The sequence below is a fragment of the Vipera ursinii genome (genome assembly GCF_947247035.1).
Source record: "Vipera ursinii genome assembly, chromosome: 5".
NCBI classification, from domain to species: Eukaryota; Metazoa; Chordata; class Lepidosauria; order Squamata; family Viperidae; genus Vipera; species Vipera ursinii.
Window position 1 is genome coordinate 51,563,648 of NC_139518.1, and position 14,132 is coordinate 51,577,779.

General features: G+C 37.0%; 1 protein-coding gene across 1 annotated transcript in view; it reads left to right on the forward strand.

The window, feature by feature from the left end:
* The window catches only part of SMC3 (structural maintenance of chromosomes 3), a 39,788-nt gene that overhangs the window by 17,070 nt on the left and 8,586 nt on the right, over positions 1 to 14,132 (forward strand). Inside the window, exons 14-26 of the mRNA XM_083363767.1 lie at positions 233 to 336; positions 3,436 to 3,535; positions 4,020 to 4,180; positions 4,683 to 4,824; positions 5,165 to 5,315; positions 5,801 to 5,953; positions 7,583 to 7,734; positions 7,891 to 8,049; positions 9,043 to 9,150; positions 10,765 to 10,873; positions 11,325 to 11,572; positions 11,659 to 11,871; positions 12,580 to 12,771. Of these exons, the coding sequence (XP_083219893.1) occupies positions 233 to 336; positions 3,436 to 3,535; positions 4,020 to 4,180; positions 4,683 to 4,824; positions 5,165 to 5,315; positions 5,801 to 5,953; positions 7,583 to 7,734; positions 7,891 to 8,049; positions 9,043 to 9,150; positions 10,765 to 10,873; positions 11,325 to 11,572; positions 11,659 to 11,871; positions 12,580 to 12,771 (1,992 nt within the window). The remainder of the gene's footprint in view (positions 1 to 232; positions 337 to 3,435; positions 3,536 to 4,019; positions 4,181 to 4,682; positions 4,825 to 5,164; positions 5,316 to 5,800; positions 5,954 to 7,582; positions 7,735 to 7,890; positions 8,050 to 9,042; positions 9,151 to 10,764; positions 10,874 to 11,324; positions 11,573 to 11,658; positions 11,872 to 12,579; positions 12,772 to 14,132) is intronic.

Genomic DNA, 14,132 nt, shown 5'->3' on the forward strand with positions numbered 1-14,132 from the left:
TCTTTTCACTTCAGCTGCAGCAGCATTTAATAAATGAGTGTGTTATCTTGTATTAATTATTTGCATTCAGCTACACTAAAAACCAATCTAAATTGCTTGTTTGTTTACATTGTTTATCTAAATGCTGAAAAAAATCATTGAATTCCAAACTTGTTTGTAAAGTTGATGTTGCTTAATAGTGTTAAAGTTAGCAAAAATTGTGACATATATTTAAAACACTTATGTACTTTAGAAATTGGACCAAGATCTCAATGAAGTGAAAGCTCGTGTTGAAGAACTGGACAGAAAATATTATGAAGTGAAAAACAAAAAAGATGAGCTACAGAGTGAAAGAAAGTTAGTAATTTATTGAGTCTTTACATTCTTATTTATGCTTGTAAGAATACATGTAAATTTCCCTATTTTTAAAATGTATTCTTATAAAGATGTCATCTTAGACCAGGGTGCTTAGCTTGAGCATCTAGACCAGGGCTTTTCAACCAGTGGTACGGATACCACCTGTGGTACATTGGCACCTGGCAGGTGGTACGTGACCATCCTAGAAAAGTAGTGGGGGAGGGGAATGAGCTGAACCAGTTGTAGCACCGCACAAGCCTGAGTGAGAGATGGCTGGAGCTGCAGGGCTGTGGAAGCGCCAAGATCAGCGCCAGGCTCCAGCTGGAGCTCGGCGCTGATCCCGGCGCTTCTGCTGAGCCCAGGAGAAGCACCGATCAGCTGGAATGTTGCAGCATCTCCAGGGTCTTGTGATTTACATTCAGATGCTTGGCAACTGATTCATATTTATGATGGTCACAGTGTCCCAGGGTCATGTGAAGTGACCAAAACCTGCTGCAACCACCCAGCAGATGGGGGAGGGGGTGAATAAAAACCAAACATCCCCACCCCACCCTTGCTACCAATTCTCAGCAGAAATACAACAATGAAAACCTCAGACAAGAGGAAGAGCACCGCCTGGCAGGCACTTTTTTAGTGCCATTGTAACTTTGAACAGTCACTAAGCGAACTGTTGTAAGTCGAGGACTACCTGTATTTCATCACTTGTCTTTTTTTTTTTTTGGTTGTCAAGTTTTTGACACCTTGCTGGTGGTACTCAGATGTTGCCATATCCTAAAAGTGGTACAATGGGTGAAAAGGTTGAAAAGCCCTGATCTAGACCAGGGGTGTCAAACTGGCGGCCCGTGGGCCAGATGTGTCAGATACAGGCCACACCCACCCCAGCTCTTCAAAGGCAAAAAATGTCGTGATATGCAACAATACGTTACGTGATGTGATCAAGTTTGACACTCATGATAGAGACTTCTTACCCAAATCCTTGGATTTATTTATTTATTTATTTATTTATTAGTTTTTATAAACCGCCCTTCTCCCGAGGGACTCGGGGCGGTGTACAGAGGAAGGAAGGTATACAGATTGAACAATAAAGATAATAAGAAACACTAATGAACACAAACTGGGACCCCAATTAACGCTATCATGCCAGGCCAGCCTGCTGAAACAGGAAAGTTTTTAAGTCGCGACGGAAGGTACGGAGGTCAGGGGCCATCCGGATTTCTGTTGGTAAGGTGTTCCAGAGGGCTGGCGCACCCACTGAGAATGCCCTCCCCCTGGGGGCCACCAGCCGGATTGCTTTAAATTATAATTAAGTGGGTGGAAAACAATTGCATTAATCATTTAATTATAATCCTTGCATTGCCCATTGAATGTGTCCCTCAGCATTCTACTCAAAAACCAAAAATAATACTTGTTTTATTATTCTACTGGTGGAAGGAAATAAAATTTCACATTAGATCTTCAATAGTGCTACTTTATTGCAGACTAATTTATGGGTTCTCAAATATTGCAGTGTCTTGATACTCTAAGGAGATCAACACCCTATATCAGGGGTCTTCAAACTTGGCCCTTTTATGACTTGTGGACTTCAACTCCCAGAATTCCTCAGCCAGCATGCCTGGCTGAGGAATTTTGGGAGATAAAGTCCACAAATCATAAAAGGGCCAAGTTTGAAGATCCCTGCGCTATATCAAGGTGTGCATAATTATTAGGTAGCTTCTTTTCCTTGGGCAAAATGAGCCAAAAAAGAGATTTAACCGACTCTGAAAAGTCAAAAATTGTAAAAAGTCTTTAAGAGGGATGCAGCACTCTTGAAATTGCTAAGATATTGGGGCATGATCACAGAACCATCAAAATGTTTTGTTGCAAATAGTCAACAGGGTCACAGGAAACATGTTGAGAAAAAAATATGCACATTAACTGTCAAAGATTGGGGAAAAAATCATATGTGAAGCTACCAGGAACCCATTATTCTCCAGTGATATCATATTCCAGAACAGCAACCTACCTGGAGTGCCCAGTACAAGATTTCAGTGCTCAGAGACATGCCCAAGGTAAGGAACACCGAAACCCAACTACCACTGAACAAGACACATAAGTTGAAACAGCAAGACTGGGCCAAGAAATATCTGAAGACAGATTTCTCAAAGGTTTTATGGAATTATGAGATGAAAAGTGACTCTTGACGGACCAGATGGATGGGCCCATGGCTGGATCAGCAATGGGCAAGAGCTCCACTTCGACTCAGATGCCAGGATGGTGGAGGTGGGGTTCTGGTATGGGCTAGTATTGTTAAAGATGAGCTAGTTGGACCTTTTCGGATTGAAGATGAACTCAAAATCAACTCCCAAACCTACTGCCAGTTTTTAGAAGACTCTTTAAGCAGTGGTGCAGGAAAAAGTACATCTTTCAAGAAGACCCATATTTTTGTATGCAGGACAATGCTCCATCGCATGCATCAAAATACTCCGCTGCATGACTAGCCACTAAAATCCTTAAAGATGAACGAATAATGACATGGCCACCTTCCTCACCTGACCTATACCCTATTTACAGTGAAGGAAAACAGTATACTTCTGAAAAATGGGAGTATTATGGTTACTGCTGCACAAAACTTTGATCTTCAACAGATCAAGAAACTGACAGACCCCATGAATGGCTTATGACTGTTATTGAAAAGAAGGGTGGCTGTATTGGTCACTGATTTTTTTTTTAAATGTCAGAAATGTTTATTTGTACATTTTGAGTTTGTTTATTCTCACTTTAACAGATGCAAATGAACAAGTGAGATAGGCAGTTTTTTGTTTCTCATTTAGTTGCATAATAATTCTGTACACTAATAGTTGTCCAATAAGTTTGCACAGATATTTTCCTATGAAAGCCAAAACCTCACTTTTACTTTCTTAAATATTCAGGCTTGAGGTTTATTAACATTTTTGGATTGACCGAGAGCACTGCAGTTGTTCCAATAAGAAAAACCTCTAAAATACAACTTGCATAATAATTGTGCACACAATGTAGGTATTCTACTTTGAAATGCCTCATAACACATTAATAAAAATTATATTGTCTCCTTTTAAAGCTATCTATAAAAATATTTTTCAGTTATTTGTGGAGAGAGGAGAATGCAGAACAACAAGCTCTTGCTGCAAAGAGAGAGGATTTGGAGAAGAAACAACAACTTCTTAGAGCAGCAACAGGAAAGGTAGATAATGATTGTAATTATTGGTGTTTTGCTGAAAGACTTCTATTGTAAATAGTGCAGTTCTTATACTTTAGGCTTCTTAATATGGGGCATAGTAGAATGATAGGAGTCTTGAAAGTAAAAAAGAATAGTAAAGACTAAAAACTTTGATGAAATAAAATTATAATCATGGTTTATCAGAATTTGATTTCCATATAAAATAGCACCATACACCAAACATTTACTTAAGTCTATATGTATTCACATAGTAATAGCTTTACAAACTTATTTATGTGTGTGTGTGTGATTAATTTACTGTATCTTATAATGCGCAGAAAAAACACTACACATAATTGTATAAAATACATATAAAATAATAGCAGTTCTGAAGACTGTTCTCTGCTATGTTGGGAAGGGTTCTTGTGAAAAGTGTTAATGACCTTGGATTTAAGACAATTTCGACAGAATACAGGATTTACAATGAATTCTATTTTATTATAAACAGGCTATTCTAAATGGCATTGATAGCATAAACAAGGTTCTGGAGCATTTTCGTCGTAAAGGCATTAATCAACATGTTTTGAATGGCTATCATGGAATTGTAATGAATAACTTTGAATGTGAACCTGCCTTCTACACCTGTGTTGAAGTTACTGCAGGAAATAGGTATAGTTATCACTAGTTACTTTTTTGTAACTGTTTTTGTGTTGCACTTAAAATGGTAAATGATTTTTTGAGGCAATTGTAGGCTTCAAATATTTTGAAGAGAATTCCAACAGTACTTGCTATCAACATTTTAGACAGTGTGCTATAATGATTAAGATGATGGATTAAGAGGGGAGATTCTAATTCTAGTCCTCCCTTAGGTATAGAAACTTTGGGCTAGTTCCTTTCTCTCAGCCTTAATCGGTTTTGGGCTTGCAAGCGGGCAGTTGATAAACCGCCTGGTTGTAACATTGATGGCTTTACTGTAAGAAACAATACAAAACCAAGCTGCTTAGCAAGCAGTTAAGAGAAACAACAAAAATTGCCTGACTCAGTTATAAACTATGATTACATACATTTGACTGATAGTTTATTCATCTTTTTATGGTTATCTTGGATATAGGGAATGGGACATACTGTGTTGTATTAATTACAGTAAACCTTCATTTTCTTTTTATTACAGGTTGTTTTATCACATTGTAGATTCTGATGAGGTTAGTACTAAAATACTGATGGAGTTCAATAAAATGAATCTACCAGGGGAGGTGACTTTTCTTCCTCTGAACAAACTGGATGTTAGAGATACTGCATATCCTGAAACAAATGTAAGTTGGTTTGGCTATAAATAATTTACTACTAGTTGAGTTATATGACCACAATATCTTCGTATTAAGGTAGCTACAAATAAATAGAATGAATAAAATATAAGCTGTTTGCTCTTGGTTGCCTCTATCTGTATGTTGTGATCCTGAATAGTCTAAACTCATATTTTCCTTTGATATTTCTCATAATCAGTATTAACAGTATTTTGCATTTCAATGCTTTTTATTGCTTGTAGTTCTGGGTTAGATCACATAGTGTATTTAATCTGCATCTGTTAAATCTAAAATAAATTCTCCTGGTTTTGCAAATTTTTCAGTTGTTTGGTTTGATTATTATTTTCAGGATGCTATTCCAATGATCAGTAAACTGAGGTACAATCCAAGATTCGATAAAGCCTTTAAACACGTTTTTGGAAAGACACTTATTTGTCGAAGCATGGAAGTATCTACACAGTTGGCTAGAGCTTTTACTATGGATTGTATTACTTTGGAAGGTATGGTTGGTTACAGTTCGATTTATTATGTAAATAACATATTTCAGCTTGCTTTGATCTGGCCAATACAATATTAAATCTATTAAATGTGCCAGCATTTCAGATTAAATCATGAGTGAAGAGAAGCTTAGAATAAGTGAGCTTTGTGTTTGCTAATGTCATAATTTCTTTTGTGTGCTTAGAAAAGTTTCAATAATATTTCAATATTCCTTATATGGTAATTACTGATTCAACTATCTTGAGGCTGGCTTGTTTAAGAATTGACTGCATAAACTGCAGTTCTCAGTTCCCATGAAATAACAATTAGAATTTGCTGAAAGTAAATTCTGGTAACCTGTTGTCCTTGCCACATAGAAGTAGCAGTGTATTTTCCTGGATTCATCTTATGCGTGTAACTCATCACATTTGTGTTCTGTCAGGTGAATTGTTTCATGTGCAGTCCAGTTTTAAAATATTTTTTATTCAACAGAACATTTTTGTTGTAGGTGATCAAGTCAGTCACAGAGGGGCTTTAACTGGAGGCTATTATGATACAAGAAAGTCTCGACTTGAACTCCAAAAAGATGTTAGGAAAGCAGAAGAGGAACTTGGAGAACTTGAAGCAAAACTCAATGAAAATCTGCGCAGAAATATTGAAAATATCCTTCATATATTACCTGCTTGCTTGTCTGTAAAATACTGCTGTGAGATGTGCTATATGTAAATGAGTAATTGACTTGAATATGATGAAAACATCTTTAGTGTTACTGGTATACTTGGATGTATGGGAACACGTGTACCTCACAACCACTGTCTGGAAATTCAAAGGGGGATATTCTGTTGCTGAGCTGAGGATCTGTTAAGGTTACTTGGCCTGGAAGAGAATGTCAGGCTGGAGGTGCCAGTTCTTCATTTCACTAGGATTGTATGAACACATACAATTTTGACTCACTAAACCAGATACGACTTTTTTCAGGCTTCTCCTAGGAGGAAGACTTTATGTTTCCATAAACTAAAAAAAGATAAGCATGTTTTAACTCCCTAAAAGATATTTTTTATTTTATTTTATTAAATTTCTATACTGCCCATGTCTCCTAAGTGCTCTATGTTCATATGTGTTCTGTGCATGTATATTTCAAAGCACTTCTTTAAGAGTAACATTCCCTATAGTTTATGAATTCATTTTTTCTATTTACTAGTCTTACAAATTAATTTTGAATGTTGACTAGAACTCATTCCCCTTTCCAAAAGAGAAGAATTCTGGCTTTTATAAATTATGCATTCTTTCCACTGGAAAGTATGGCTTTTTAAAAAGGTCAGGGCCAGTGTTGTTACATTTCTGTGATAATCGCCCCTTGCCCAAAACTACACTTTTAGTTCTGAAAGTGTAAGCATCTTCAGGCCTTCTTGCTTTCTGGGAAAAAGTTACTGGTATTCCAACAGACTTTCAGACTTTAGTTATGTTTGGTTGGTCATCATAGCTAGATAATTAGTTGGTAGTGGTGATAATGATTTTCTATTTTAATTTATTGTATATTGGAATTGTTCTCTGCTAACCAGAATCCTAACAATTCTGTTAACCAACTAATTGCAGACTATTTAGTTGGTAGTGGTGATAATGATTTTCTATTTTAATTTATTGTATATTGGAATTGTTCTCTGCTAACCAGAATCCTAACAATTCTGTTAACCAACTAATTGCAGACTATTTATTAAGTGAAATAGGTGATATGATTGCTCATCTATCATTTTAAGCAAATTAGTTGTTTTTTATTTTTATTGTAACATAAAGGGACGCGGTGGCTCAGTGGGTTAGGACACTGAGCTTGTCGATCAGAAGGTCGGCAGTTTGGTGAGTCGAATCCTGAGTGCCGCGTAGCAGAGTGAGCGCCTGTTACTCGTCCCAGCTTCTGCCAACCTAGCAGTTCGAAAGCAAATAAAATGCAAGTAGAAAAATAGGGACCACTAAGGTGGGAAGGTAACAGCGTTCCGTGCGCCTTTTGCGTCTAGTCATGCCAGCCACATGACCACGGAGACGTCCTTGGACAGACGTCTTTGGCTTTGAAACAGAGATGAGCACCGGCCCCGAGAGTTGGAAATGACTAGCACGCATGTGCGAGGGGAACCTTTACCTTTACCTTTTTATTATTGTAACATATAACTTATTCTCCTACAATGATGTAAATGAGAAGCATTGATATGATGAAACTTACAACCATTTTAGCATATTGGGTTATATGTAATCCATCACTTAACAATGGACAAAATTTATCCTTAGCACATGGCACGAATTAATAATGAAATTGATCAACTGATGAATCAAATGCAGCAGATAGAAACACAGCAAAGAAAATTCAAGGCTTCCAGAGACAGCATTTTGTCAGAGATGAAGATGCTGAAAGAGAAGAGACAGCAGTCAGAAAAAACATTTATGCCTAAGGTACAGAATAGAATTCAAAGACAAAATAGGGTTAATGCTAAGTGGTTTTAAAAGAAGAAGCAAGTGATAGAAGAAAAATCAATAGCTACAAAATTAATTGAACCAGGAGGCTTCTTTCATGAATGAATAATTACCCTTGGCTTAATCTCATTTTAGCAACGCAGTTTACAAAGTTTAGAGGCAAGTTTACATGCTATGGAATCAACCCGAGAATCATTAAAAGCAGAACTGGGAACAGATCTGTTATCTCAACTTAGCTTAGAGGACCAAAAACGAGTTGATGCACTTAATGATGAAATTCGACAGCTACAGCAAGTAAGCATGTTCATGTTTCAGAATCAAATTGCAGTCTTAATTATGTTTGAGAGTTATTAAATTAAAAAATAATTTGTTTAACTTTCCATAAGTAACCTAAGTATTTATAGCAGATATATAGGCATATTTTTATCTATGTATAGCTATAAATATTTTGTAAGCCATAATATAATAATAATAATATAATAATAATAATAATAATAATAATATAATAATAATAATAATAATTAATAATAATAAGTTCAGTGGGTTAGGACGCTGAGCTTGTCGATCAGAAGGTCGGCAGTTTGGCGGGTCGAATCCCGAGTACCGCTTAACAGAGTGAGTGCCTGTTACTTGTCCCAGCTTCTGCCAACCTAGCAGTTCGAAAGCACGTAAAAATCCAAGTAGAAAAATAGGGAACACTGCGGTGGGAAGGTAACAGTGTTCCGTGCGCCTTTGGTGTCTAGTCATGCCGGCCACATGACCACAGAGACGTCCTCGGACAAGCGCTGGCTCTTCAGTTTGAAACAGAGATGAGCACCGGCCCCTAGAGTTGGAAACGACTAGCACGCATGTGCAGGGGAACCTTTACCTTTACCTTAATATGATAAACAAGTTTTGACTTAGCATGTTGTCTGACTAACCATTGGGTTTATTTACAATTCAGTATCTGAATCATTCTTAGTCAGGAAACCATTGTTAAGCAAACCACAACCTAGTGTGATATATGAATCTCAGTACATGTGTATTAACATTTTTCTTAATTCAATGCTGGTTGTAGTATTCTTTTATGTTCACACATCTTAAAATAAGTGAGGTTGAAAACCTTGAGTAGTTGGTTAACTTATCTGTTGTTAAGAAGGTCCTGATTGTAATGTATACCAGATGTGTTTCATATAAAGCAGCGGAGAGGTTTAGAAAGTTTTTGTGGAAATATTTTATTGTAATTTTAAAATCCATATTAATTTTTGAAATATTGTACAAATTGAATTGATATTTCTTGCTTTATAGGAAAACAGACAGCTTTTGAATGAGAGGATCAAGCTTGAAGGCATCATCACTAGAGTTGAAACCTACCTCAATGAAAATTTAAGAAAGCGTTTAGACCAGGTTGAGCAGGTAGGATACTTAATTTTTTATCCATTTTTTAAACAAATCTTGATTTCAATATATTGGCTCTGTTTGCATATCGTTATTGTGAGGAAGGGGAGTGAATATGTTTCTAAACTCTCTTTAAAAAATAACCCATTTGCCTAACCCAGATGGTTTAGATTTAGCCACACACAGACTCAATCTTATTTGGAACTTCCCTAAAATTGCCAATTACCTTTTTGGTGAACTCGTAACTTGAAGAGGGAAAAAGAAAAAAAGTCCTTTTGTGGTATCAGGACAGATATATAAATATATTTTTAAAGGGCAGCATGTGTGATTCTTACTGTTACTCAAGAATTATTGTTAAACTCAGGATAGCAGCTCATTAGAAAAATGATTTATAATAAAAAACATTTTGATACAGATTTTTTTTTTTACTAAATGCCTTACATTCCCACAAATGTACTGAAATAGCTGTATACATGGTAACTGCTGCAAGAACACGCCTCAAACTTCCTATTGAAAAATTTGTGCATGCCTTTGTGCAGAAGAATGGCTAATTAAGTTCCAGGACTATGCCTTGATATCCAAAATAGTTTTATATTTCAAAAATAAATCTGATACAGAATTTAATTCAACTTGCAAACTCTTTTTTAATCTATAAACAGGTTTGTACCATATCTGAAATCTGATTTAAGGTTCTTCTGGAATCACAGTTCCTGCTTGAAAAATAGTTAGTGGTCAGGAGGTCTTTTGTTAAGCAGCCTCAGTTCCTATCATCCTTGATTCTTCTATATGGATTACTTCAATTCACTTTATATGGGGATGTTCTCAAAAACTTCCCAGAAACTTTAGCTGATGAAAATACAGCAGCTGATAAAATTATTAAAACATATTATTACTGTTATCTAACATCTTTGTTGCAGAAGCTGCTTACTGATTTGTTTCTGGGAAATCAAAATGCTAGTTATTGTTTATAAAGCCCTATAGTTCCAGACCTGGGTATTTATGAGGCTTACCCCAGACTCTTTCTGCTTGCATGATATGAACAAACAGAAAATACCTGTTGAATCTTCCCATTTGCTGCGAATTATGATGGGAGGGGGCTATTGAACACTTGACCTTCAAGGCTAGGTTGGCTCCCACTCTCATTGCCTTCCAGAAATTAGTTAAAACATAGTCCAATATTCCAGAAGCTTTTGGGTCCTGATTGATGGGGATCATAAGCGCTAGATGTGTAGACCTCTTATAATAATGTAGCTGGAATTATTCTATTTTATGTCTTTTATTTATGTGCTGGCTCATTGCCATTACTTTTTGTGCACTAGCTGGGTCTTTTTAAGATTGAGAAGGTTTAGCATTTATATAAATATCCAATAGTCTTCAGTTGTGAAAAAGTTGATTATATCATATGACAAATTAAAAAATTTAAATGAACTTGAGCAGAGACACTTTCCCTGTAACTATTTTAAGGATTTCAAATATCATGAAATGCCTAATGTTTTAATAAATGCCCAATCTCTGTGTCTCTTTCTCTATGTGTGATTTTCCACATATTGTTAAACTGCAATTTCTGTTCATCCTGAACATTAGTAATATATTGCAGTGATTTGCTGAATGTAAATGTTAACTGTGTTTTAGGAGCTCAACGAACTGAGAGAGACAGAAGGTGGCACTGTTCTTACAGCCACAACGTCTGAACTTGAGGCAATCAACAAACGAGTAAAGGATACATTGGCACGATCAGATGGTTGGTAATCTTATTTAAGCAAATAAAATAATAGTTTGCTTTCTTAAAACATCCTAAAACATACGTGTATGTGGTTAGGACAAAAGTAAAGCCCAAATAATAAAAATAGAATAAGGACACCTAAGTTATAAATTTTTCTTCAAACAGATTTACGTCCTTTGAATGTATTACAAATGTTTTAGAATGATTCAACATTGGTATACTGTTTACCCTTATTTTTATAGTTGATTCCTTTGCTTTTGGCCTAAACTTTGTTGCCATTAAGACTTGTTCATTCCATTTTTCAGATCTAATGTTTCTTCTGGCCCCTGCATCAACTTCCTTCCCTTGTTCCCAATCAGTATAGCTTTTCTTTGTTCTACTTTTTACTTTATAATTCCTCAGTATAATTTTCCTCTTTTATATATTTATCTAGTTTTAGTATTTTTATACTTTGTTTTTACTTTAATAGACTTGGACAATTCAATTGATAAAACAGAAGCTGGGATAAAAGAACTTCAGAAAAGCATGGAACGTTGGAAGAATATGGAGAAAGAACACATGGATGCTATTAATCATGACACAAAAGAACTTGAAAAGATGACTAACAGGCAAGGTATGCTTCTGAAGAAAAAAGAAGAGTGTATGAAGAAAATCAGAGAACTGGGCTCTCTTCCCCAAGAAGCATTTGAAAAATATCAAACTTTGAGCCTAAAGCAGGTAACAAATATCTCTAGTTTTCATGATCAAAGATGATAGATGTTAGGTAATATCATACACTTACAATTTTTAACTCTTTTATGCAGCTCTTTCGCAAACTGGAACAATGCAACACAGAACTGAAAAAATATAGCCACGTTAATAAAAAAGCTCTAGATCAATTTGTGAACTTTTCAGAACAGAAAGAAAAGTTGATAAAACGTCAAGAAGAATTAGATAGGGGCTACAAATCCATCATGGAATTGATGAATGTCCTTGAACTCAGAAAATATGAAGCGATCCAGCTGACTTTCAAACAGGTATCACTTGACAATAGTTCTAACGTATAGAAAATGCATATTCTTTGGAATTAAATACCTTAATAAATATTAGCTTCTTTTCTTGATTTCTGAAATATATATAAAAACTTCCTTCCAAAAGAAATGAGTTTAGTTGTAAAATGCTTAGAAATATATTAAGGTGTTAAAAGTTAGGAACAAAAAAGTTTTATATAAACATTATTACTTGATATCTGTCAGATGTTTATATCCATAAGACCCAGCCAAATTTTTTTGTGTGATTATGATAACAAGCACAACAGATAATCCAAGATATTGAATCTTAAGACCTTACCTTTCCCATTGTATGGTTGCATCTTCTGTTTCTTGGAAATAATCTTTTACTTAAGAATCTGGCAAGCTTTTTTTTAAAATGAAGTTTTCAATAAAACAAATGAACATAACAAAAATGAAAAATTGAAAGTATTGGTCAGGCCAGATTGTAAGTGTGTATCTATTAGCATGCTATCACAGTTACTCTAACTTGCTGCACATTAAACTAGTTCTACCTTCATAACAGTTTGTATGCTTAGAGCTCCTCTGCAGAGTAAAAAGTTCCATCAATATATATTTATGTGCCTATAAAATTTATGTAGATACGTATCAAAAGTATATTCATTGAAAGACATCATTTAGTCAATCGTTTTCATTTTTTAATTGTTTATCAGTTTTGGGTTGTGTTTCATCCAGGTGTCAAAGAATTTCAGTGAAGTGTTTCAGAAGCTGGTGCCTGGTGGCAAAGCAACACTTGTGATGAAGAAAGGTGATGTGGAAGGCAGTCAGTCTCAAGATGAAGGGGAAGGCAGTGCTGAGAGTGAAAAGGGATCAGGATCTCAAAGCAGTGTTCCATCCGTAGACCAGTTCACTGGCGTTGGAATTAGGGTAAAGCAAGAATATTTTCAGATGGCTTTTCATCATTGCTAAGTCTCTTGCTGATAATATTTAAGAGTGAAGAATAACATCTCCAGCTGTTTCTCTCCACCCAATACGTTCTGGCAAAATGGGTGCACTTCAGGTCCCCTCTATTAAATGGTGTCATTTTGCAGGACCGAGGAGGCATGCTTTCTCTGTCGCAATCTTCACCCTCTGGTGTAGCATTTTCTCTGGAGATGATGATAGCGCCCTCTCTCTTAGGGTTCAGGAAAGCTCTTAAAATCTGGTTTTCATCCCAGGCCTAGGGGTTAATATATGGGGGGATGTTCTGTTCTATTATTATTATTTGTGTCACTTTTTAGATCGTTTTATTCTTTGTGGCTTTAGGTTTTATATGTTTTTATTGATTGTGGAGGTTGTATTGTAGCTCCCCTTCGGACTTAGGGAGCTACAGTAAATATATTTATTTATTACATTTATATACCGCCCTTTCCCTGAGGACTCAGGGCGGTTTACAGGGAATTAAAAATCAAAACATACAAAAGTTAAAAACCAGTTAAAAAATATTAAATTCACCCTGTACACTTAAAAACCCCAGTTAAAATTTTCTCCTCAGCCTGGGCCCGGGAGCTCAAAGAGCCAGGTCTTCAGGCCCCGGCGGAATGATCGGAGGTCGGGAGCAGTCCTCAGCTCCACCGGCAGCTGGTTCCAGAGGGCAGGCGCTCCCACTGAGAAGGCCCTATCCCTGGGTGTCACCCGCCGGCAATCTCTCACCGGCGGAACCCTGAGCAGACCCTCCCTGTGGGAGCGCACTGGGCGAAGGGCGTTTGATGCCGGCAGCAGGTGTTCCCTCAAATATCCCGGACCCAGGCCATGTAGGGCTTTATAGGTGATAACCAGCACCTTGAATTTCACCCGGAGGGCAACCGGAAGCCAATGCAGCTCGCAGAGTAGAGGTGTTACATGGGAGTATCGGGAAACCCCCATTACAACTCGCGCGGCCGCATTCTGCACCAGTTGAAGCCTCTTGAGTGGTCTTCAAGGGCAGCCCCATGTAGAGAGCGTTACAGTAGTCCAAACGGGAGGTCACAAGCGCATGAGTGACTGTGCGTAGGGCGTCTCGGTCCAGATAGGGACGCAACTGGCGCACCAGGCAAACCTGTGCAAAAGCCCCCCTGGTCACGGCTCCTATATGATCTTCAAAATTGAGCCGTGAATCCAGGAGGACGCCCAAGTTGCGAGCCCTATCAACGGGGGGTAACACCTCACCCCCCATCGTTAGAGGTGGAATAACATGGTTAACCCAAGACGCCGATATGCACAGCCACTCAGTCTTGGCGGGATTGAGACGAAGCCTGTTTCTCCCCATC